The sequence below is a fragment of the Quercus robur genome, chromosome 9, assembly GCF_932294415.1.
Source record: "Quercus robur chromosome 9, dhQueRobu3.1, whole genome shotgun sequence".
Taxonomy (NCBI): domain Eukaryota; kingdom Viridiplantae; phylum Streptophyta; class Magnoliopsida; order Fagales; family Fagaceae; genus Quercus; species Quercus robur.
Window position 1 is genome coordinate 44,107,744 of NC_065542.1, and position 25,875 is coordinate 44,133,618.

The 25,875-nt window shown below is 38.8% G+C and overlaps 1 protein-coding gene across 1 annotated transcript; it reads left to right on the forward strand.

Moving 5' to 3' along the window:
- The first annotated feature begins 21,277 nt into the window (after positions 1-21,277).
- LOC126700225 (actin-depolymerizing factor 7-like) lies at positions 21,278-23,039 on the forward strand. Its single transcript, XM_050398259.1, has 3 exons — positions 21,278-21,542; positions 21,870-21,946; positions 22,966-23,039. The coding sequence occupies exons 1-3, from the start codon at positions 21,301-21,303 to the stop codon at positions 23,037-23,039; spliced, it is 393 nt and encodes a 130-aa protein (XP_050254216.1). The 5' UTR covers positions 21,278-21,300.
- Positions 23,040-25,875: the final 2,836 nt, after the last annotated feature.

Here is a 25,875-nt window from a genome sequence, read left to right on the forward strand (position 1 = left end):
AACAAGAAAAGTTAGAATAAAAAAAAAAAAAATTAAACAATGCTCAACACTGCTCACGCAAATTCCTCACCACTTAGTTTTTATTACTTGATTTATGACTGTAGGCAAAACACATGATGGTCATGCAGAAAGATCGCATGATTATAATTTTAACAAGAGGCCAACGTTACGAAATTATTGCAAAATCCGAAATCCTAGAAACTACAGAATCCTTAAACACAGAGTTAATCCATCTCTTTAAGAGTCCATAATTCAGCTTCAAAACTAGTAGCAAAAATCAATTTCCCTTGAGAAATTATCCTCTTAAGCACTCCTCTTGTTGAATCCTATTGAGGCCCCCACTACCTGCTCTTCCTGAGTTATCAATAGCCGAGCCATTTGAATTGAACTTAAACCATCACATGCTTGGGTTTTCCCGCCTGACCTGTTTAACTACCACACCTTGATCATGTTTTGTTTAGGATTAGATTATACTTGCTGAAATACTCTTTTGTTTCTTTGTAGCCAAAGCAGCCAGACACCAAAATAGAAAAAAGTTGTACCGAGTCAGGGCTGCCCAAGCGTTTTGGAGGCCTAAGACGAAATCTTCAAATGGGGCCTTTATGTTATCACTTGAATGATATTTAACTAGCATTTTATATAATAATTTTTTTTAAATCTATTCTCTTTACTTTTTAATTTGTTTTTTTTTTTTTTGAGAAAATGCTAAAGTTATAACAAATTTAACTACAAATCAGTGTTGTAATAAATGTGATCAATGACATGACTTGAAGCTTACAAAAATACTAGAAATATTATAAAATTTACAACATGAGAATTACAAAAATATATTACCAATCACAAATATTCATTCAAAAATGTATTCAACAGTTTGTTGAAATCCATCTATCATATTCATTGTCACATCAAATTATAAAAGTTATGGTGACCACCACGCACCTTTGGTTCAGTAATCACTTCACAAATATAAGTTCTTGTGAGGTATGGGGGCAATGACCGAGATTTAAGTTTCTAGAAGAGAGTTTTGCACACATATACACTTAGATTAGATTATAGTAGAATTTTTATTTTGTATACAAATAAGTAAATAAATAAAAGCTATGTAGTAAAATTTATAGTATTTTTAATATTTTCCTATTTGAATTACTTGTGGTTAGTAACACGTCTATTTGTAAGATCTATTTATTTAAATTTGTCTTATCTCTATTTCTAACATTATTTAATTCTTTGAACTTTCTTAATAATGAAAAAAAAAGGTAAACTAAAATGCTTTAATATCTCCCAAAAATATTTATATATAAAAAATAAAAAAAATTTGCCCCCACATTTGGGGCCTTCACTAGTAAGGGGGCCCCAGGGCCTAAGCCTAGGGCCGGCCCTGTACCAAGTAATACATCACAAGCATTACTCTGTAACCGTACCTCTAAGCTGGAGGAAAAGAAGGTGAAAACCCAGACCCAAGCCAAAATTCCTTTGCAGTCTGAAAATCCCTAAGGCACAGGCATAATGATCTCTAGTTCTAGACAGAAATCACAGGAAGTATCTCCATGCAACCCTCTCCCAGCCAAGACTGATTTGACAGGATGACTGAGATGAATAACATTTCCACTTGAATGTCTGAATCTTTGGCAAAGTGTGAAGCTTACAAATCCACTTTCCACTAAAAAAATGATTAGCACAAATCAATCCGGCCAGTAGATAAGCAATGGGGATTCCGTTAAACAAAACGACCAATAGAGCTACAGATCCAGGATAATTTGTCTATACAAAGGAAGCTTTTCCAGCGGTTCTAAATATTTTTTTTTTGGGTAAATTGCAAGGTATAGTTCTAAAGTTTGAGTTTGTTTGAATTTTACCTTTTAAAATTTGAAAAATTGAATTTTACACCCTGAAGTTTCCCTACGTTAGTAAAAACAGCTCCTTCATTAGTGGACTCGCTTATGTGGCCGTCAAATGCGTCTTATGTGTAGTTTTTTTTGCCATGTAGGCCAGCCCACTAATGAAGGGGTTGCTTTTGCTAATAGAGGTAAATTTTAAGGTATAAAATTCGAGCAATCCTAAACTTTAGGAGTTTACTTTGCAATTTACCCTTATTTAGATTTATGACTTTGCCTCCGTGTATGGACTCTAATTTACCGACAAGTCCTACTACATGTTATATCATTCATTCAATTTTTTTTAAGGAATATTTCGACAAATCAATGTTTGAATTACATAGTTTTGCTATACTTTGCATACTTACAAATATCAAGATGATCGGAGATCAACAACTATTTTATCATAAAAATAAATTTCACGTATTTTTAATTTTAATATATACAAAGCATGAGTTAATGAATTAGATAATAAAAAATATCCAATTAACAGGAAATTGATGAGGTGAGATTTAAGTTACACTCAGTGTAGTTTTTTGCATTACATTCACACCATATCTTTACCTCCTTTTTGCATAGTTTCCAACTAAGTGAAATTATAGGAGTTGTCTTTATTCTAATGACTTTTCAATTCAAAACAGAAAATTCTAGAATGTGGAAGACACAAATGTTATGGAACAATAATAGACACAAACAGTTATGGAAAAGCAAGAGACACATTTTGGTTTGCTATTTCCAATAGTATGGAGTTTCTAAAAATCTCTTTACTCTCACTAGTTATTGCCTTGTATACTGATAAGAGTAGGTCATTTTCTTCAGTATGAAACAGTTAAAAAAAAAAGAGCAATTGAGTGCTCAAGATAACTTTTGAGTGAAAAAGAGATGGAGCTTCTTTTTAAACCATTCCTTTAGTTTGAAAGTTTTATTTTTGCCATTCTGTGAGGTTGATGATATTTAATTCTAAAAGTTCCCTAAGATGATTGTGCTCTGTTTGAGAGAATAACTGCTCAAAGAGCGAGGGGACCAATCAAACTTCAAGAGTTTCTTCTTTGCTTTGAGATAAGTCTTCTTTCTTTTGTTTTCCCTTTTTTTGTTTGTGTTTTTGTGTGTTTTTTTTTAAATATTTTAATTATATATATATATATATATATATATATATATATGCACACACTAACCAATGTCAGATATGTAAGTATAAATGTGTGTTTTACAATATGTTGTTGAATAGATTCATTATCATAAACAAATAGTAGGTATGAAAGCTTCTAAAAATTTCTTTACTCTCACTAGTTGCCTTGTCTATTGATAAGAGTCCGTAGTATGAAACACTCAAAATAGAAAGCAATCAAGTGCTCAAGAAAGCTTTCGAGTGAAAAAGAGATGGAGCTTCTTGTTAAGCCATTCCTTTAGTTTGAAAGTTTAATTTTGTTTAATTTTTTTTTCATCCAAGTTCTATTGCATGCTTCAGTTTCCCTTTGCAATAGTGGCAGTTTTAGGAATTTTGTTTAGGGGGTCGGTCATTAAAAGACTTAAATGAAAAAAAAATTTAATAAAAAGAGAACTTGAATATATCAAGTTATTGAAACAAAAAAAAAAAAAAAAATTTGAAGTTTTACAATTTCCTTCTACAAGTTTTCAAATTTTGAATTGTTATATGATAGTTCATTATGAGTATTTAATGCCATATTGTTGGTAGCTATGACCATTTTAGTTTGTCTAACATTTTTATCTTTATGCAGTTGTTATTATCTATTTGTCTTTGTTTCTATAACAATATTTTAAACTAAATGAATGAACTCAACAAAGGGCTCAGGCATCTGGTACGTCGTTGGTGTCCTTCCCTTCATACTTTTTTCTTTTCTACTGGTGAATTGACAATCACCTTGGAGGATGTGGTTAATAACTTCCTCCTCCCGGTGTTTGGTGAAGAAAATCCCTTTGATATTGATCTTTCTGGTGAGGATCTCGTGGTAGAAGAGAAATTATTTGGTCATTTTGGTGGTCGCTCCGCCTCTCCTGGTGGTAAGCCGGCTAGGATGGGGAGATGGGTGATGACCCTCTCTCGTGAAAAGGATAAGGAAGTGAGGTGGGCCGGTTTCCTGGCCTTTTGGCTTAGTAAATTTTTGTTTAGTGAGTTCCCTAGGTATGGAGTTAAGTCTTCGTTTTTTCCGTTGGCAATCAAGTTGGCTCGAGGTACCCAATATCCTTTGGCCCCTCTGTTTTTGGGTCATGTTTATTCTCAACTGCACCAGCTTCATGGAGATGAGGCTGAGGGTGACTCTTGCTATGTGATCACTTCATCTCTTCACTGTGCCATTCTTCAGATTTTCATGTGGGACCGTTCTGCAGCTACTTTGGCTAAGTGTAGAAATTTGAAGTTTGTGAAGGACAAGTTCCAAGGATCCCCCGATATAGTGAAGGGTCTTTGTGGCAATTCTACTGATGCCTTTCCCATTATTTTTCGTTGGATTAGCTTGAAAGGTGGTGGCCTCAATCTTGTGGAGTTGTTTGACCAAGCAGGGAGCTTATATTGGAGATCCCCTCGTGAGTTTGGTCCTGGCTTTGCGTGTGATTCTGTGTTGTCTTCTTTTTTATCTTCAACAGGTAATACCTTTGACTTGCGCCGTGGTGATGAGGGCAGTCTGGCTTATCTTGCCTGCATTAGCCCCTCCTAGCTTCCTGTGCCTTCTTCAAGTGGCCCAAAATATACTCATTATTCAGCACACCGGGTGCTCCAACAGTTTGGTTTTGATCAGGACATTCCGCCAGTTTTTAAGGATGTGGTGCCATCCCTTCCTTCCTGGGATCCTTTCTTGAGGCTGCAGGCCTTTTCTTATTGGTCACGGAGGAGCCCCCAGTTTGTAGTGCCTAACTCCCAGAGAGGAGTCTTTGCTTCCAGTGGCTATACCAGTTATTGGAGAAGAGTACAAAAATCTTTTGTTGACTATGTTGGCACTGGTACAGCTCGGGAAGTCCTGAATTCTAGCATTGTTTCTGCTCCGACAGCCAATAGACGTTTATCCCTTCCTACTGCTGGGATTGTTTCTGCTGCTGCAAGCAGTAAGACTGGGTTTGCAGAGTGGCATGCCTCCAGGGGAGGCTGGGTGACTTATGGACAGGATTTTCCTGAGGCCTGGCTGGGTGATAGTCTCATCATTGGTGCTTCCTCTGGGGTGCCCATCAAAAAGGGTGCAACAGAGACAATTAGTGCTGCTACTGCTAAAGGTAAGGATGTCAAGTCGAAGAAAATGAAAGCTGCTGATGTTGGTGAAAGTACAGGGGGTGTGGAGATAGGCTCTGAGGCGAAAAGAAGGAAAACGGGGAAATCTCAAGCACACTTGGCATCACAGGAAGGCAAGGATGTCAGGGAACCTTTAGTTTCAAGGACCCGGAAGAAGACAGTCTTCTTTTCCCTAGGTTCCTGTGACTGCTTCAGTCCATGGTTCTTTAGGATCCTCTGGTTTGGTATCCCAGCCTCCTTTAGGACCCTCTGGGCGTACTCGTAGTAAGCAAAAGACTTCCAGAGAATCTGTAGAGAGAGAGAGAAGGGCAAGACTTCTTTCCTTCTTCTCTTTTTTTTTTTTTTTGTTGCACCCACTTTCTATTTTGCTGACGAGTGGTGATTTCCTTTGCAGTCCAAGCGCAAGTCTGATTACAAGAAGGGTAAGAGCCAATCTTCTGGAGACGACGTGGTACGTGTGTTCCCCCTTCTTCTGTTCTTTCCCTTTTGTTCTGACATTGTGTTGTTAGCATTCCCTGCTGTTGTGTTGTTTTTTTTTTTACTTAGTATTGCCTTCTCCGCTTCTTCTTCCTTTAGGTGGAGGTATCCCCTCCTGTGACTGGCAAGGCTCTGGGGGAGGAAACTGTCACAGCTCTTTCTGTCGTTTTTCCTGTTATGGGGGAGGAGCCCCCTACTGATGATCCCGCTGAGGAAACCGGGCAACCGATGCAAGGTTCCCAGGATTCTCAGGATCCCAAAGCTTCTAGGATCCCATCATCTCAAAGTCCCCATCTTGAACGCACTCCTAGTCCTATCAGGACTGTGTTTCCTCAATCCTTGTCAGATAAAGGTGCTTTGGGAGACACTCCTCTATCCAAACAAACAGGTAAACCTTGTTTCCTTGAAATAGCCTTATATTTTTTACTTTCTTTTCCAGTTTTTCTTGAATTCCCTTTTTTTTTTCTTTAGGTCAAACCAGTGAGAAATCTGCTCCCAGTGTTGCCTCTTCTTTAGAATCAGAGAGCTCAGAAGGTGAGTGCAAGCTGCTCCCATCGTGTTTCTTTTTTCTTTCCCCCCCCCTTCTTTTTTTTATATGGCGAAGCCCCCTGCATCTATCCCTTCCTTTAGCCACTTTGCCATTGGTCCTTCACCTTTTCTTCAACTTGCTTTATGTTCCTTCCCAGAATCTTCGGGGAAGTCAGGAGATCAGGAAGAAGAGGTTCTGCCTCAAGAAACTGGAACCGGTTTGTTCTTCTAAATCTGTTCTTCCTTTTCTTTTTCTTCTTTCTTCCTTTTTTTTTTGAATACTGATACAGGCTTTGCAGGTTCTGAGCCTGTTATCCCTGAAGGAATTGTGAGACCTGTTGAAGTTGCTGACCTTCATCCAGAGCAAAAGGCTGCAAGTCCTCCGGTCTCTGCAAGTGGTGACACGGCGATGGGGGATGCCTCGAAGATGGCTGCCTCAGATCTTGATTCAAAGCTTTCCTCTTTCCTGGCTCGCTTTGATCTTTTGGAATTCAACAGTCTTCCTGTCAGCCACTTTCATGTTTTTGGGTCTTCTTATGGCAGCTTCCTGCGCTTCTCTGTTCCTGTGGAAGGCTTGCCGCTGCTAGAGAGCCTGCTCAAGAGTCACGGGGATTTTACCAGCGGCTTCAGGGGAGGCGTTTTTCTAGGCAATATTTTGATGGAGTTGCTGTGTGCTGTGTTGATTTCCCTAAGGAATTCCTCTGTAGATTCGTTGTCTGAAGAAAAGCTTCTGGAGTGGAGAGGGGTGGTGCAGGACCTTCTGGAGGCCAAGTTTAATTTGACTTTTCTGCTGGATCACTTGCGTCTGCTGGCTCATATGCTGTTTCAAAGGCAATCATTCAAGAGTATAGACACTGAGATAGCTGTTGCTGAGGAAGCTTTGGCTCATGCTCACAAAGTTTTACAAGATTTGAAAGTCAAGCGGCAGAGGATCCTTTCTACTTTGGCTGTTCCTGCTATTTCTCCAGATGCCTCTTTGTTGGCCGGCCTCATTCCTTAGCTTTTTTTTTCATTTACATGAACAATTTGGGGTTGTATAAGTTTTTTTTTTGAACATTGCTCTGCTCTTTGCTTTCTCTTTTGTGTTTCAAAACTGCTTCTTATTTCTTAGTATGTGAATCTGCCTTTTTCCTTGGATATATATATTGTCTTTACTTTCTCGTGACTCTTTTCTTTTCTGAGTCCTGGACCATGGTTCCCACAGGCTTCACTGTAAGTTCTGGTCCAGGTACCTGGTGATTTATTGTGCAAGTACTGAACTGGGTACACTAGTATCCTTCTCTATGCATGTTTTTTTTTTTGAGATACGGTCCCAGTTCATGAACTTTGACAGGTTCCCCCTTTGCCAAGTGCTAGGCTAGGTATCCTAGATATTTTTTCTTTTATTCTGTGATCCTAGACCTATGCACTTGGGACTGTTTGTGGGATATCTGAAATTATTTGCGAGGTGGATCCTGGGCCATATGTAAAAGGGTATTACATATTCTCCCCTTTTTTTTTGACTCAGGTATCCTTCCTTAAATTTATCCACATTTGGTCTTTGCAGTAAAGAAAAACTTAAATGTTGAAGAAACAGAAATTCCATTAAAACATGATCATTTTTTTTTTTTTTTTTAGGAACAAAGAAAAAGTCTTTTGGTGCAGCATTGACCACAAAGTGTCAATCTATCACATGTTCCTGAACAAAATTATCTTAGACCAGAATTCTTGATAAAGGCTGAAAAATAAAAAGACAAAAATAAAAAAGGAACTTAGCAGATAGTGAAGCTGGTGAAAGGACCCTGAGGTACTGGGGATCCCCTTGTCCTTATGCATAATATTGCTTCAGCCATTTCCCGTTTATGGGTTCTGTCAGGACCGTTCCATCTTCTTTGGCAAGGTAATAATATCCACTTTCATGAGCTGCATTGATGATGTAGGGTCCTTCCCATTTTGGGGTGAACTTGGAAGGCCCTGGCAGGTTCCTCCTCACGTGCTCTGCCATCCTTAGCACTAATTGCCCTTTGGTGAACACTCTTGGGCGTACTGCTTGTGCATATGCTCTGGTCATTCTTTGCTGGTATCTTTGGCTCCTTTTCTTGGCCAGTTCCCTTTCTTCTTCTACTCCTTCCAGATCTACTAATCTCTTTTCATTGCTTGCGTCTTCACTTTCTCCCTGATTTTCCTCGAGAACTACCCTTGGTGTAGGAATGATTAACTCCACAGGGCTGATGGCCTCTGTTCCATAAACCAGGGAGAATGGGGAGAATCCTGTGGCTGTCTTTACAGAGCTCCTACATGCCCAAAGCACATCTGCCAGATGGTCACTCCATTTTCCTCCATACTCATGCTTCATTTTCTTAAGGATTTTTAATATTACCCTATTAGTAGCTTCAGCTTGGCCGTTTCCTTGTGGGTAGTATGGGGTAGATCTTCCCTACTTGATGTGATATGCTTCAGTTAGTCCCTTCACATCTTTGTTTATGAATGGGGTTCCATTGTCGCTGATCAATCTTCTGGGGATCCCGAATCTTGTAATGATGTGGTCTCGAATGAAATTTGCTACAGCTGCTCCAGTAGCTTTTTTCAAAGGGATGACCTCTACCCATTTTGTAAAGTACTCCGTGGCTGCCAGGATCCATATATAACCATTGGATGGAGGATTTATGGGCCCTATGAGATCGAGCCCCCAAGTATGAAAAGGCCATGGCGTCGTCATATCCTGTAGGACATTTGGGTGAGTGTGAATTGCATCTCCTAGGACTTGGCCAGCATGACATGTTTTGACCAGCTCCTCAGAGTCTCTTTTCATCGTTGACCAGTAATACCCCAACAACAGTAACTGCTTATACAACCTTCTCTTCCCTGGGTGACTTCCACAATCTCCAGAGTGCACCTCTCTGACTACTTCTCTAGCTTCCTTTGGTCCCAGGCACCTGAGGGGATCCCCATGGTATCCCTTTTTGAACAAAATGTCGTTCTGCAAGAAATACCTGCACGCTAGTTTTTTGAGCTTGTGGGCCAGTTCCTTGTCAGTTGGCAGGATCCCCTGAGCCAGGTATCCTATGAAAGGAACCCGCCAATCTTCTGCAATAAATACCGCGTAGCTTTCTTCTTTATCAATTGCCAAATGACATTCCTTGCATTTCCCCTGTATGATTGCTGCTTCCTTGTCCATATCTGGCCAGTAATACCCCATGCGTTGCATCCTTCTGTATAGGCTGACTTTTTCTGCAACTCCACATGCTTGGGCGTGTAATTCTTCTAGTTTCAACTTTCCTTCCTTCTCGGTGATACATCTGGACAGTATTCCTCCTGGCAGTCTTCTATACAATTCTCCTTCTATCTGAGTGTAATCCATTAGTTCTTTGATGTTCCCTCTAGGGCTCGCCTTTTTCATCCTTTCTTTGACTTCGTCCCTCCAGTCCCACTGTTTGGATTCCCCGGGGTACATCCCTTGGAGGATTCTTACAATAGAATGTTCCTGCCTTCCTATTTTTATCAGCGTATCCCTCCCATTAAATGGTATTTGGGATCCCAGGGTGGCGAGAGCATCTGCAAACCTGTTTTCACTTCTTTGAGTGTATTCTATGCTGAAGGTTTGAAATTCCATCTCCAGCCTTTGTGCCCAAGTCCTGTAGGCTGCTAAACTTTGCTCCCGTAGTGCAAAGTCACCTTTCACTTGGGAGACTACAAGATTAGAATCTCCCAGCACTCTCATATGTTTCACTCCTATGCTGAGTGCTATAGCCAACCCAGTTAAGTATGCCTCATACTCAGCTGCATTATTAGAGCATGAGAAACCAAGTTTGAAAGACAGGGGCATGATATCCCCATTTTCGCAGCTCAGTACAATTCCTACCCCATTTGAAGTTGCTGTAGCTGACCCGTCAAACCTCATGGTCCATTTCTTCCATGGGATCTCCATCACTGCTACCTCACCAGGGATTTCTTCGCTCAGTGGGCCTTCTTCCTTTCCTGGGAATTGAGCTAGCAAATCTGCTATGGCCTGGCTCTTGACAGCCTTGGGGGTTCTTATACCTATATCATATTGTGAGAGCAACACTAGCCATTGTGCTATTCTTCCCGTGAGAAGGGGCTGGTGCAGGAGTGCTTTTATGGGGTGGGACTTGGTTACCAAGAGGATTTGGTGAGCTGAGAAGTACCTCTTCAACCTTTGGGATGCATAAACGATTACTAGGCAGGCTTTCTCTATTCTGGGGTACCTGGTCTCTGTATCCTTGAGTGTTCTGCTTACATAATATATGGGCTGCTCATTTCCTTGGTCATCTTCTTGTGCCAGCAAAGCTCCTATTGCCTGAGAGTTTGATGCTAAGTATAGCAACAGAGGTCGCCCACGTACTGGTGCCTGGAGGGTGGGCAAATGGTTCATAATGCCCTGAATTCTTTGAAAAGCTTCCTGCTGCTCTGTTCCCCAGGTAAATTCATTTCCCTTTTCAATAGTTTGGATAGGCCTGCTGTAGCTGAGGCTAAACCAGGCACAAACCTCCTGATATAGGAGACCCTTCCCAGGAAGCTTTTGAGTTCCCTAACAATAGTTGGTCTTCTCATCGTGGCAATAGCTGTGGCCTTGGCTGGGTCCACGCTTATGCCTTTGTGATGTACCAGGAACCCAAGGAACTTTCCAGCAGACACTCCAAAGGCGCACTTCATGGGGTTCATACGTAACTTGTATTTCCTGCATCTTTCAAAGACTTGCTCAAGTACTTGGAAATGTCCTGTTCTGGTTTTTGACTTGACCACAATATCATCTACATAATCTTCCATCTCCTCATGCATCATGTCATGGAAAATGGCTGTCATGGTCCGTTGATACGTAGCCCCCGCATTTTTGAGGCCAAAGGGCATTACAGTGTAGTAAAAGTTCCCAATCGGAGTTCTGAATGCCGTCTTCTCTGCATCTTTGGCTGCCATGCGAATTTGATTGTATCCACTGTACCCATCCATAAACGAGAACATTGAGTTTCCTGCAGCTGAATCTACAAGGAGGTCGATATTGGGCAAGGGGAACTCATCTTTAGGACATGCCTTGTTCAAGTTGCGAAAGTCTACACAGCAACGGATTTGAACATTTTTCTTCTTCACAGGTACAATGTTGGAAAGCCATTTTGGGTGTTGGATGGGTTTGATAAAACCAGCCGTTAGTAATTTCTTGACCTCTTGGACTATTTGAGCTTCTACCTCAGTGTGGAAGACCCTGGCTGGTTGGACTACTGGCCTCACCCCTGGTTTCACATTAAGAGAATGGACTACCAACTCCGGGTCTAGACCAGGCATCTCATCATAGGTCCATGCAAACACATCTCTGTATTTTTGAAGTAAGGTTACCAGTTGTTTTCTTTCTTGAGCCACCAATTGACTGCTAATGAAAACAGGTCTTCGGGATCCTGGTTCTGTTCCCAGGTCTACTTCCTTTAGTTCTTCCTCAGGTTGAATCTGGGCCTCCTTAACTGGTTCTTCTGGGATTTCTTCTTGGGCCATCATGCAGCTTGGTGGTCCGGGACCTTCCTGCACAATGCATTCGGGTCCCGCGCACCTTCACAAACGATAAATTAACCTTCCCCCAGGTTCCCGCACCACTACACATTCTCGGGATCCTGAAGAGCTGGGCCCCCTCTTTTGTCTTTTTCTATCTAAGAGGTTTCTCAGGTCACGGGTGCCCCTTCCTCCTTCTTCTTCTTCTAGGATAGGTGCCCCCGGGGTCCCCGGGGTGGGGTTCTCATCATCTGGCTCCAACTCATCATAAAACATCGTTTCTGCAAAGTTCACTTCTCCCTGGCTGAAAGGATTATGATTGGCAGGGATCCTTATGGGCCTCCCATTCAGTCTCCCTTTAATGCATTGATGGAACGTGGATGGAATAAGGCGATGTTTATGAAGCCACGGGCGTCCCAGCAGCACGTGATAAGAAACTTCTGCATTAATCACATGAAACCTTGTCAAAGCTACTATTGGCCCTACCCTTAAGGCTAGCTGCACGTATCCTTTTGTTGATTCCACCGATCCTCCAAATCCTATTATCTCCATGGGGGTCCCCAGGATCCTTCTGTCAACTAAGCCAACAGCTTCTAGGGTACTTAAGGCAATGAGGTTGAGTGATGCCCCCGTATCCACCAGTGCTCTCCTGACTTGAACACCGTTTATGGTGGCCATGAGATAAAGGGGTCTACAGTGGTCTGGGTGCTCAATTTCCATGTCTTCATCAGTGAAGGTTATTGCATTGGTTGTTTCCAGGAAAGCTCGACTAGCATGTGACTCAGCTGTAAACCATTCCATCCCTGAATCTGCTGCTATGCTCATGAGAGACTCTGTGGCCACCCTTCTTGCTTCTGGTCCGAATCCTAATTGATTGAATAGTGACCTGAACTTAGGATTCTTCTGGAGGGTTTTGACTGTGCTCGGGTGGAAGGATCCTTCAGATTCTGCTGCTTCTGTTGGGTTCCCGTGTATTACTACTGTTACCACCCCTTTTCCTTTGTGGTTAGGCAAGGGGTTCCTCTGTACTTCTGGCTCCTTCTGAGTGAGTTCCAAGGTTCCTTCCCTCAACTTTTTGTGGAAGAGCCTGCGAAGGGTCCAGCAGTCCTTAGTGGAGTGCTTCACATAATTATGGATTCTGCAAAATAAAGGATTCTTCCTTTCTTCCTCGGTTGGTGGCCTGGACACAGTGAATGGCCTGACAACCCCATCTCCAATCCATTTGTCTAGGACATGGCTTAACTCCTCAGCTGTGCATGGGATCACTGGTGGTTCCTCAAACACCTTCCCATCTGGTCTCTTCCTTTTCTCTCCTGTTGATGCTGTCATAGCTTGGGACGCGGGCAGCCTTTTTGTTCTCATGGTTTGCGCTGTCCTTCTGGTTCTCTGTAGCAGGTCAGCAAACTGTGTGATACATAAATTTTCAAGGTTGAGCCTGTAATCAAAAAGCATGTTGGCTATACAGGTTTCCACGAGCTCCTTTTCTTCATGGTCTCCATAGCAGTCTAGAGACACATCTTCGAATCTTTTAATAAACTGAACAGGATCTTCTCCAGGTCTCTGCCTCACCATCTGCAGGTTCTGGAAAGTGATTTTGTCTTCACCAGGGTAATATTTGGTGCAGAATTTTTCCATCATCTCATCCCAGGTCTTGATGGACCCGGGTCTCAGCGTGGTGTACCAGGTGTATGCCCTATCCACCAAAGATTTGGCAAATTCCCTTAGACATAATTCTTTGTCTCCTGCATAGGGGCCCATAGTGTGGACAAACCTGCTCACATGTTCCACGGCACTTCCATTCCTCCCATCGAAAGGATGGAACTTTGGGGGTTCGTATCCCTTAGGATATGGTTTGCCAAGAAGTTCTGGAGGGAACGGGGGATCCCGAGAGAATTGCTTGGGGATCCCTGAGAGTTTTTCCCTTTCTTGCTCCAGGAGGGCATTGACGTCTGCCAGTGTCAAATACTGAGGGTTGGCTCTTCCTCCCACTGCTGACCCTCCTTCTGGCTGGGTCCCATCTTGGTGGCCAGTAGGGGGAATGTTGTCTCTGACTTCCTGTGTCCTGCCTTCTTTGAGAAGACGAACTTCTTGCTCCAGATCCTTTAACATTGCTGTCATCCTGGCCATTAGGTCTGGTTCCTGTCTTGCGTGTCTTTGTTCCGACACAACCTCCTGTTCCACCAAGGGTATCCCACCTCCTTGCCTGGAGACTTCCTTGTTTTCTCCTACAGGCTCAGAGGCCGTAGGTGGCACATTAGTTCCTTTGCTGTTTCTTTGTCTTGGAGGCATTCTCTGTGAAGGGATCGTTTCTTCCTTCTTCTTTGCCCAGTCCCCAGCGGAGTCGCCAAAATGTGAGAGTGTCTTTTTTCGGGATACTCAGGCCCAAGGATCCCGAGCCTGAATGAAAAAGAAAGGATTTGGTGGACTGGGCCTTGACTCACCGCAGCTAAATGGCTGTTTAAGAATCAAGTGAATGCAGAGAATACTCCTGACAACATACAAAAAAAATGACAAACAAGGATATCGAGGAGTGCCAAAAATTAACAACGTAAGCTCAGAAAGAAAGAAAAGCAGGATTAGCAAGACGATAAAAAAAAAAGTACTGTGGGGATCCTGGGAATTATGAAACAGTATTTCATTAAGGCATTATCTGTTTGATTACAGAAAGCTCACTAGGACGTGATACAAGGTCCAATCGAGCTCAAAAATTGCAGCCTTGAATGGCTATTTCAGCCTTCAAAACTTGCGAAGTTTGATTCTCGTTGAATCCGAGTATGTACCATAGTTGCTTTTACAGGATATCGGGAAGCAGTATTCGTTTTTCCCTTAGTAATTTTCTTTCTGCACAGATTTTCTGATAGTTTTTCCTAGAAAATCTCTTCTTTCTTATGTTTCTTCCTTTTTTTCTCGCTGCTTTCTTCACAACCCATCCCCTCCTTTTATAATGGAGTTTTCTGGGCGTCCCGGGGAACCATTGGTTCCCCTGTTTTGCTTTCCTGCGAACAGAGCACGTCTTGTCCCTGTTGTCTTGGTAAGTCCCTTTTCCGCTTCTTCTTATTCTTTCCTTCTCTCAGTTCTGATTCTTTTGAAAGCTTCTTGTTGGCTATCTTCTTTGGGAGTGCTGAGGTATGCCCTTCTCGGCATCCCCACTTCTGGTGCCTTCAGCTTTTCCTTTTCTTTCCTATTTGGGCGGAATCCCATCCTGCCTTTTTTAAAGATCATTTGTTGTCATCCTTCTTCCCTGTCTTGGTTCCCCGAGGACTCTTCTGTCTGTGCCGTGAGAAGTCGCTCGCGTTTTTTGTTTTTCTTGTTTTTCTTTTTTTTCCTTTCTCTGTCTTCTTTCTATCGGGCTGTCCCGATCTTCCTTCTTCTTTGTGTCTGAAAGGATCCGCGTCTATTGATGGTGCCTGAGGATCCTTGCTTCTTATATTTTGCCGTGATCTTTTTTTGGATGCTTTTCTTTTCTGGGCTTCGGGATCCTTTGGACCTTTTGTATAATCCCTTTGGACTTGGCTTGGTTTTTCCTTCTGGGCTTAACTCATTCTTTTTGGGCTTAGCTTATTCTTTCTTGGGCTTATTTTACTATGATTTTTTTAGACCTCAACAAACAGTTAAAAAAAAAAGAGCAATTGAGTGCTCAAGATAACTTTTGAGTGAAAAAGAGATCGAGCTTCTTTTTAAACCATTCCTTTAGTTTGAAAGTTTTATTTTTGCCATTCTGTGAGGTTGATGATATTTAATTCTAAAAGTTCCCTAAGATGATTGTGCTCTGTTTGAGAGAATAACTGCTCAAAGAGCGAGGGGACCAATCAAACTTCAAGAGTTTCTTCTTTGCTTTGAGATAAGTCTTCTTTCTTTTGTTTTCCCTTTTTTTGTTTGTGTTTTTGTGTGTTTTTTTTTTAAATATTTTAATTATATATATATATATACACACTAACCAATGTCAGATATGTAAGTATAAATGTGTGTTTTACAATATGTTGTTGAATAGATTCATTATCATAAACAAATAGTAGGTATGAAAGCTTCTAAAAATTTCTTTACTCTCACTAGTTGCCTTGTCAATTGATAAGAGTCCATAGTATGAAACACTCAAAATAGAAAGCAATCAAGTGCTCAAGAAAGCTTTCGAGTGAAAAAGAGATGGAGCTTCTTGTTAAGCCATTCCTTTAGTTTGAAAGTTTAATTAATTTTGTTTAATTTTTTATCATCCAAGTTCTATTGCATGCTTCAGTTTCCCTTTGCAATAGTGGCAGTTTTAGGAATTTTGTTTAGGGGGTCGGTCATTAAAAGACTTAAATGAAAAAAAAATTTAATAAAAAGAGAACTTGAATATATCAAGTTATTGACCAAAAAAAAAAAAAAAAAAAATTGAAGTTTTGCAATTTCCTTCTACAAGTTTTCAAATTTTGAATTGTTATATGATAGTTCATTATGAGTATTTAATGCCATATTGTTGGTAGCTATGACCATTTTAGTTTGTCTAACATTTTTATCTTTATGCAGTTGTTATTATCTATTTGTCTTTGTTTCTATAACAATATTTTAAACTAAATGAATGAACTCAACAAATTGGTTTTGTATTAATTATTGACGCACACAACTACAATCATTCATACATAAATAATATATCTGCTTAACCAATCAAATACTTGAACAATCACTAACTTTACAATTTTTTTTCTTAAATTTTTCTGACTTTATAACAAAAAGTTATTATAACATGATAACAATACACACACATGCAACAAACCATCTCTATTTCCTAATTACTAAATTATATAAAATTATATTATATTTAGGGTCATGTTTACGGATGCCCCTAGGGTAATTGTTATATTTCCCATGAAAGTATTGTCAAAACATTTCCCTTATATTTTATATTGTATACACAAACTTCCACACACATCATTATTTACAAAAATAACATTATATCAAAAAGTAATGCACACAATTAATATTAGATACACTCACACACGTATAATATAAAGAATAATGCTAGAGATACAAATTATTTTACAAATTTTTTTACAAACTGTTGATGCATGTGGTAAGTGATTATTAGTAAATGAAAAAAGTGATATTAATGGTGGGTCTAGATGAAAACCAATAAGAGATTGGCCACATCAACATTTTGTAAAAAAAGTTGTAAAATAGTTTGTGATTGTAGTATTACTCTAATATAAATTTATGATAGAGTGTCACTTATAATCCATAAACACTTACTCTTACTTTTAGAATTGGAAATATTTGTAATAAGAGTGTATAAAATTTAAGCAAGGGTGTGCAAAAATAATATTTTTAAGAATAAATTAAAGTATTAAACTAACAAAAAAAAAAAATATTATATATATAAAAAAAAATTGAAGTGAGGGGGTTCATTTGAACCCATTAACAAAGTGTAGCGCCGCCACTGCTTTGCAGTCTCAATCTAACCTTTTGCAATCTCAATCTAGTCATGTTGTGTAGGCACTGGGGGACGGTTAAAGAACTGCAAGTTTGTGATATATCTTCAAACAATAAAAGTCTTCCCCATGACTCTTCCTTCGGATTGGATAATTATGAACATGCTCTATTTTGTGTTTTATTACTCTTGAGTAAATTTTGGAATTTATGCAGGTGAAATAGATCTTGATTTGTTTTAATATTAATTTGTTGCGTTTTATTTTGTTTTAGATAAAGAGTCGTTTGAACAAGTTAAAAGATATGTGAATCTAAATGAATATGAAAGAATCCTAAAAACTGAGTTTCTGAGACAATATGCGTATGGACTTGGCAAAACGGGTTGGGATTCGACAACCCAACCTGATTCAGCTCACCTGTGATCCGACCTAATTTTTTAAACTATTTTTAAAATTAAGACATAATTAGTTTACTTGTTTATTTTTGGCATTATAGTGCACAACTAAAAAACTCATTTGACAAATATAATGCTTGTGTCACGTGATTATTATTATTATGTTTTTTATTTTTTTATTTTTTAACTTCAATTTTTAATAATTTTTGGACGACACTATTCAAAAACTATGGTCTCAAGAAAACAATTGAGACATTTATCTAGTTTTTTTTCCTGCTAATTAAAAAAAAGGGTTTCTGGTGTGGATTCATTGACCCCATCTACATAACAACAATGGATAATACTATGTGTACCACATGGGTCTTGCTGGAGTTATTACTCGAACCACTTCACTTTGGGTGCTGAAATAAGGACTTCTACCATCAAGCCACACCCTCGTGTGGTGAGACATTTATCTAGTTTTATGCAAGTGACTTGAAAGATGAATGATTGTGACATTAATTTCACTTGAATAATGCGATAATAAAGATTTTTAGATATCAAATGACAAAATACTTGCCAAAATAATTTGGTTGTAGTAGAGTCAAAAACATATATTTGAAATTATAGACATTTATGAGAAGCAATCATAAGTGTGAAAAAAGTGAAACCAAAGTATATCAATGAAATTAACATAAATTATGGATGTTTAGGACTATTTTTTAATAGTCCATAGCCAAAAATAAAAGATGATGTTTTGTGTGTGTTATTTAACAATGACATGATCCTCATAAAAGAAACCATGTATAACTAAGTAAACAATCAAACTTCGATGTATATTCCCAAATTGAAATAGAGTGCCAAATATAGTGCACTTTAAAATTAAATACAATTATTAGATTATTTTTCAAAATATTAAATTATGAAATTAGATTTCAAGAGTGTAAATTTTTTATATGTTTTTATTTTTTCAAATTAGCTATCCAATGGTGAATTTGTAATTTTGTTCTTTGTTTTTGACGTTGATATTGTGTAGAAGTGAAACTTGTGTGTTTGTTTTAATTAAAATTTTAAATGGTAGTCTAAACTCCTTTGTGTTTGTGCTATTTTGTTTTGGTTAGTAATGTTGGGATTTGTATATTTTATAATTATTAAACAACTATCAATTTGTTGAGCAGAAGTCTTTCTTAATATAGGTAGTGAATTTAAAATAATACATTTCACATCAAGTAATTATTTGTTGCATGACATAGCCGGTGGCAAATACTTTTTTTTTTAATTAAGAAAATCATGTGGCAAATATCGGTTGACTTGGCCCAACCTGGAACTTGATTCATGTCTATGCATACATAACTTTCTCCCTTATGTGCTATAATCTAATGTGATTGATATTTCATTGTATGTCATTTTAAAAATGAAATAAATGCATGATTTGGATTTAGGACTCTTTTAATAATTAAATTCCTATCTAAATATATAGTCCAGTAGAAACACTAATAGTGGTCGGCCACGGGCCAGATGAATTTGGTTGACTATATATATATGAATTATTGAGAACGAAAGCGAGCGAATGTGAATTGAAATGAAGAGAAAACGAGGATAAATCCAAGGTTTTTATTCTTGAACTCTTTCGAATCTTGTACTTCCACCTGGGGCTTTCATTCGATTGGGCCTTTTCATACTCGATTTGTTACCATTGATCTTGAACCACAATCACTATAGATTTAAAAGTCAAATTACTAATCCCTTTGGCCACTAAAATGACTTTAGGAAAAGAAAATAACGAAAAATAAATATGGACTAAAGTGTCAACCTTATCATCGTGACGATAAATCATCTTCTGGTGAAAGGTTGGAATAATCCAAGGATACCTGGATTGGGTTAAGGGCACTAGGAGAAGTTCATGAGAATTTAAAAGTCCCTTTCTCCTCCTCCGTATGCCACCTGCAAGCCCCCGATCTCTCTGCTCTTTTATGGGCAGTATCTAGTAGCTCATGTAGCTTGTTTGTTAATTGTTATAACACCTTCTCAAGACGTTCCTTAACTTCAAACCTATATTTGGTACGTAGACCTTTGTAAGCCGTTAAAGCTAGTTCCTAGACCTAAAGCAAGTGCTGACTCCAAACTCTTTGACTATAGTCCATTTGGCAAAGGCTTACTTCTTGGGCAACAATCTCGTGTCTAGGAAGGTGAACCCACAATAGTGATTCACAGAAAACCTAAAATATTTGTTTTTTTTTTTTTTACTTTAATGAGCATTGAAAGTTCAAAAACGTGTATAAACACCCTTGAACGTTTAGACCCCAAAATACAAAATAACCAATTCAAGTTTTATGACAAACAACTAGTGTGCGGAAAATGAACAAAAGCTATAAACAGAATTGGAAATCAATCTAAGCCAATTATAAATCACATCCACAGCAGAAAATAAAAGGCAAAGATAAAGGGAAGAGAGATGCAAACACAAGGACAACACACGATGTGTTATCGAAGAGGAAACCGAAGCCCTCGGCGTAAAACATCTCCGCCGCCCTCCAAGCGGTCAATAATCCACTAGAAAATGTAGTTGGGATACATGAACAGCAATAGACCCTCCAAGCCTAATCTACCCGATGTACCTAAGCCCTCCAAGCTTCTTGCTCCAACGAGGTTGCGCCGAACCTTTTTCTTTTCTAGCTTACCGGATTCCGCTACTAGACCGTAGCATCCGCCATCCTTGGCATCTTCCAATGCTTCCCAAAACTCCAAAAACACTCAACACTCTAAATTGGTGTGGGTAGTGTTTGGATAGAAATCTCCTCTCAATAGGTATGACAATGAGAGAGGGAATGAGAAGAGACTACAAAGGTTTCTCTCTAAGAATGAGTAGCTCTCTCTAATTGGGTGGGTGTTTTGAAGAAACCTCTCTTAGGGTTTTTCTTTCTGAATAGCCACACTTATCTTGTGGGAATGAGGGGTATTTATACTGGTGTGAGAATGGAATACGAAGAGTCAGTTTTTCCAAAAACAGGGCTGGCTGGCGACTTGACCTCGCGACTTGACTGAGTCGCGAGTTCAAGTCGCGAGCTAACTTAATGGCCAGTCTGGATTTTTGTCGTGTAGTGCTCCAGGTGGCGTGACTGTTCAGCTCCCCTGCATGCTCTGCACGTGAGCAACTTTTGGCGGCTTGCAAGCCGCGAGCCACCCGCAAGTCCTAGCCGCGAGTCTTTGCTTCACTGCACTGTCTTGAGCATTTCTTCACACTCTCTCACACACTACCCTTACATGATTCCCACCTAAATACAAGGTTTCTAAGTGCTATATTACAAGCAAATTTGTCATGGAATAAAGCCAACACATGGTTGATTAAATTCAACCTTACAAGCATCTTTTAGATATATATATATATATATATATATATATATATAGATAGATAGATATAGATTGATTGATGTACTCTAATTCTCCAAAATGAACATTGCTTGCTGCTTCCTGTTATTTTAGTTTTGGAAATATTCTAGACATGTAAACTTATTGATCACATCCTGTACACACTGCATGGAAGAGTAAAATTATTTGCATTCCATGGTGCCAACATTTTTACAAAATGGACAGAAGGTAGCTATTTCTATCATCTCTTATACTTAATGCCACTATCAAAACAAGTCCACTTGTTGACTTCAAAAAAAAAAAAAAAAAAACAAGTCCACTTGTTTGTGATGCAATCTAGTAATGACAATATGCTTTGTCCAATAAATTATGACACAATATACTAAACCAAGTGCTGTTATGCATTTCTTGATATTGTTTTCATCTGAAACAAATAAATCCTATTATCTTTATTGTATAATATGCATGATGATTTCTATTAGGCCTTCTATCATTGATACATATCTTTCTTTCCTTCTACCAAAATAAAATCTTTGGGTTAGGCGAATGCAGCATTTGGAATGGCTGTGCATGATAAATGTAAATTGAAGTTCGTGAAGTCAAAAGCGAAGAGGAATTACCGGTTTATTATTTTCAAGATTGAGGATCAAGAAGTGGTGGTGGAGAAACTAGGAAGCCTAGATGAAACCTATGAGGACTTTACTGAGTATCTGCCTACCAATGAGTGCCGCTATGCTGTCTATGATTTTGATTTCATCACTGATGAGAATTGCCAGAAAAGCAAGATTTTTTCCATTGCATGGTAATTCTACTTTTCCTCAAACAAGTCTATATGCATAAAGATTATTGTTTCTCCTTTGGTGTACATAGTAGCGTGTTGAAATAAAGAATAAAGGTACCATGTGTAATTAATCTTGATTAGCACTCAAAGAACACTCGGGCAAATTTGCTTCCCATGTAATGAAAGTACTCAAAATACTAATGACACAATGAAACTAGAAACTGGATTCCAATTTATATTTGGCTTGAGGCCATATCTTTAGAGGCATGCGATTATATTGAAGGCCAAAACAATAAACAATTTAGTATGTAATGGTGCCTAAGAAAGTTCACCTCTTTTGTTTTTCAAGTCACCTAATACATCAAAGGTGAGAAGTAAGATGGTCTATGCTAGCTCCAAGGATACATTCAAGAGGGATATGGATGGCATTGATAGGCCAAGAATGTATTGACCCCTTGTGATATATTAATTGATTAATTAGCCAAGTTTATTAATTAATCAAATTAACATGCAAAACGCGTGGTTGCACAAACAAATCACCAATTATCTAAAGTATGCAGTGGGAAATAAATTTATACGGTGATTTGTTTACGAATAGGGAAAAATTACACGGCAAAAACCCCACTGAGTGATTTTAAGGTCACCACTCCCGAGAATCCACTATTATCAAAACAAGCAGTTACAAGTAAAGAAATCCCAGTACCTTATACCAACCTACAGTTGAACCGTTACCCCAATACCCAATTGGACTTATTCTGTAGTGACAATCTCTCCTTTTAATGCACGGCTCCCAGTACGTGACTAACCAATTGCGTGAATCCCAGTTTGTGACTTGATCACCAACTTGAGAAGGATGTTGGCTACAAAGTTCTTCAATTCATCCAAATGATGACAATCAAGAAGCTCCTTGGTCAAAAAACCCTACGGTGTAAAAACACAGTAACTTCTTCAAGAAAAAGATGAACTAGGGCAAAACTAGGTTTCCGGTCACACTCTTCTTCACACTATGGAATTGTGTTCTTGTGCAACTTGTGTCACCTTTTTATGGCCCTTAAAATAATCCTTATATATGTTTAGGGTTGTGAGAAAAGAAAGCTCAAACATACATTCACAGATTGGATGAAAAATAGTCCTGAAAAATTGAACTTCATAAACCTCGATAGATAGCCATCTATTGAGCTAGCTATCGAGCCACGAGCTGAAACAGCTCTCTTTAAATCTCGATAGATGCTAGCTGTCGAGTTTTAATAAACAACACTTTTTGACTTGATTCTTGGACAAATTTGCATGGCTTTAACACTTGAACTTGAAACCTTGTTTCTTAAAGCATTAAACTCATCCTTGATCTACCCAATTACAGGTAAAGTGCGTTTTGTCAAAAGATTAGCCAATTACATAAAATGTTGACATATGTTCCTAACATTGAATCACATATGTCCTAACCGCATTCAAGTTGAGTTGCAGGCAACAGATCCTAGTGAAACGAGCCTTGACATTATAAAAGGGCAAGCACTTTAATTGTTTCTCATTTCCACCCTTCTGATGTTTAGCCCTTCCTATCAACTACAAAACACAATTACATTATGTGAGCATTGTTTTTGTCCCTTGAACTGTTTTATTTTGTAGTGTTGTATGGGGTTATACTAAACTTGTAGTATGATGTCACACTATGTATTCACCTATATTGATTAGTACTTTTTAGGTTGTTTGTCAAAAAAATCATGTTTGCTAGCACATCAAAAACTTCACCCCCCCCCCCCCTCCCCCCACCCCCCTAACTAGGGATTTAGCCATCCCTTGACTAGAAAAAAAGGGGGAAAAAGAAGTAGCCCGTTTTGAGGAATTGATAAGTAAATCTAGTTGTCTCCAAACTTACTTAAAATTGGAAAGATATAAACAAATAACCTAATGTTCTATTCTTTTTTATGCAAAGTGAAATGACTTTCCACTACATTTATAAATAGTTTGTACATACCACATGTAGAAATCATAATCCTTAGCAATTTATTCAAGCACAGTTTAAAACAAATTCAGGAGGTAATAAGACCTACTACAATTTTAAACTAATCTTTTTGGCCGCTTGAAAAGCATGAACTAGAGCTACCTTCCGAAGCATGCACAACAAAGAACTGCAATCATCAATATTATTGCCATAGTGTAAGTGATAGGCCAAAAACAAATTAACCCCTTGTGATAAATTAATTAATTAATTAGTCAAGCTTATTAATTAATCAAATTAACATGCAAACGCGTGGTAGCACAAACAAATCACCAATAAACTAAATATGCAGCTGAAAATAAATTTACACAGTGATTTGTTTACGAATGAGGAAATCCAACACGGTAAAAATCCCATTGAGTGATTTTAAGGTCACCACTCCCGAGAATCCATTATTATCAAAACAAACGGTTACATGTAAAGGAATCTCAGTACCTTATACCAACCTACAGTTGAACCCTTACCCCAATATCCAATTGGACTTGTTCTGTAGTGACAATCTCTCCTTGTAATGCACGGCTCCTAGTACGTGATTAACCAATTGCGCCAATCCTAGTACGCGGCTTCAATCACTAACTAGAGAAGGTTGTTGGCTGCAAAGTTCTTCAGTTCATCACACAATGAAGATTGAGGAGCTCCTTGGTTACAAAACCCTACGATGCACAAACACAACAGCTTCTTCACAAGAAAGATGAACTAGGGCAAATTCTGTCTCCGGTCACAATTCGCTTGAACAAGATTTGCTTAACACTTGTGCAACTTGTTCCACCTTTAACGACCCTTAAAACAATTTGAAAGTTCAATTAGTGTATAAAACACTATGAACGTTTAGATCCCCAATTTACAAATTACCAATTCAAGCTTAATATTAAACAATTAATGTGCGGAATATGAACATAAGCTTAATACAGAATTGATAAACAATCTAAACCAAATAAAATTACATCCACAGTAGAAATTAAATGGCAAAAATTAAGGGAAGAGAGATGCAAATACAAGGACAACACATGATGTGTTATCGAAGAGGAAACCGAAGCCCTCAATATTAAACCTCTCCACCACCCTCCAAGCGGTAAATAATCCACTAAAGAATGTAGTTGGGATACATGAACAGTAAAAGACCCTCCAAGCCTAATCTATCCAATGTACCTAAGCCCTTCAAGCTCCTACTCCAACGAGGTTACGCCGAACCTATTTCTTCTTTAGTTTACCGGATTCCGCTACTTGACCATAGCATCAACCAATATGAAATTGGTCCCTTAACTACTTTCCAAAGCACCAAATGGCCTTCTCATAGATATGGGTATGGTGAGAAAAGGTTTTGGTAATGTACTTCTCAAGGATGTAACAATGGAGAGAAAGAGAGTAGAGGAATTTGAAGAGTCTCTATGTGAAGATTGTGGATGAATCAATCTTGTTTTTCTCTAGGATTTCTCTCTCAAAATTCTCTCTGAAAGCTCTCTATGTTTCGTGGGTATAATGGTCTATATATAGTGGGGTGAGAAAGGAATGTAAAGAGTCAGTTTTTCCCAAACAGGGTGGTTTGGCGACTTGGCCTCGCGACTGGACTGAGTCGCGAGTTCAAGTCGCGAGCTAACGACCTGTCTAGCTTGAGAATTTTGTCCTGTAGTGCAACAGCTAGCATGACTCTTCAACTCCCTTGCATGCTTCACACGTGTGCCAGCTTTGGCGGCTTGCCAGTCGTGAGTCAGCTGCGAGTCCCAGAGAAGAGTCTCTACATCCTTGCACAATCTTGAGCATTTCTTCACACTCTTTCACTCACTACCCTTACATGATTCCCACTTAAATACAGGGTTACTAATTGCTAAAATACAAGCAAATTTGGCACGGAATAAAGGCAACAAGATGGTTGATAAAATTCAACCTTACACAATCCTTTTATATGTTTAGTGTTATGAGAAAAGAAAGCACAAACATACAATCATGGATTGGAGTCAAAACAATCCTAAAAAACAGAACTTCATAAACCTCAACAGATGCCTATCTATCGAGTTGTTGTCGAGTCATGGGCTTGAACAGTTCTACAGGTCTTGATAGATGCTTGCAGTCGAGCGTTAATGAACAGCACTTTTTGCACTTGAATCTTGGATAGACTTGCATGATTTTAACACTTGAACTTGAAACAAGATTTCTCGAAGTATTAAACACATCCTAGATCTACCTAATTACAGGTAAAGTGTGTTTTGTCAAAGGATTAGCCAATTACATAAAATAGTGACATAGTTCCTAACAAGTGAATCACATATGTCCTAACAGTAAGCTTTTAGCTTGTTACATGTGCGTTATAGTACAAAACTGTACTATACAAATGTGCGAAGAATAACTCCTTATAGT

What these genes read in the sequence shown, in the direction of transcription:
- LOC126700225 (XM_050398259.1), top strand. Translation starts at nt 21,301, where the DNA reads ATGGCTGTGCATGATAAATGTAAATTGAAGTTCGTGAAGTCAAAAGCG. An exon ending in AAGATTTTTTCCATTGCATG is followed by an intron (nt 21,543 to 21,869) that starts GTAATTCTACTT and finishes TTTGTTTTTCAA; the next exon opens with GTCACCTAATACATCAAAGG. An exon ending in ATTCAAGAGGGATATGGATG is followed by an intron (nt 21,947 to 22,965) that starts GCATTGATAGGC and finishes TATGTCCTAACC; the next exon opens with GCATTCAAGTTGAGTTGCAG.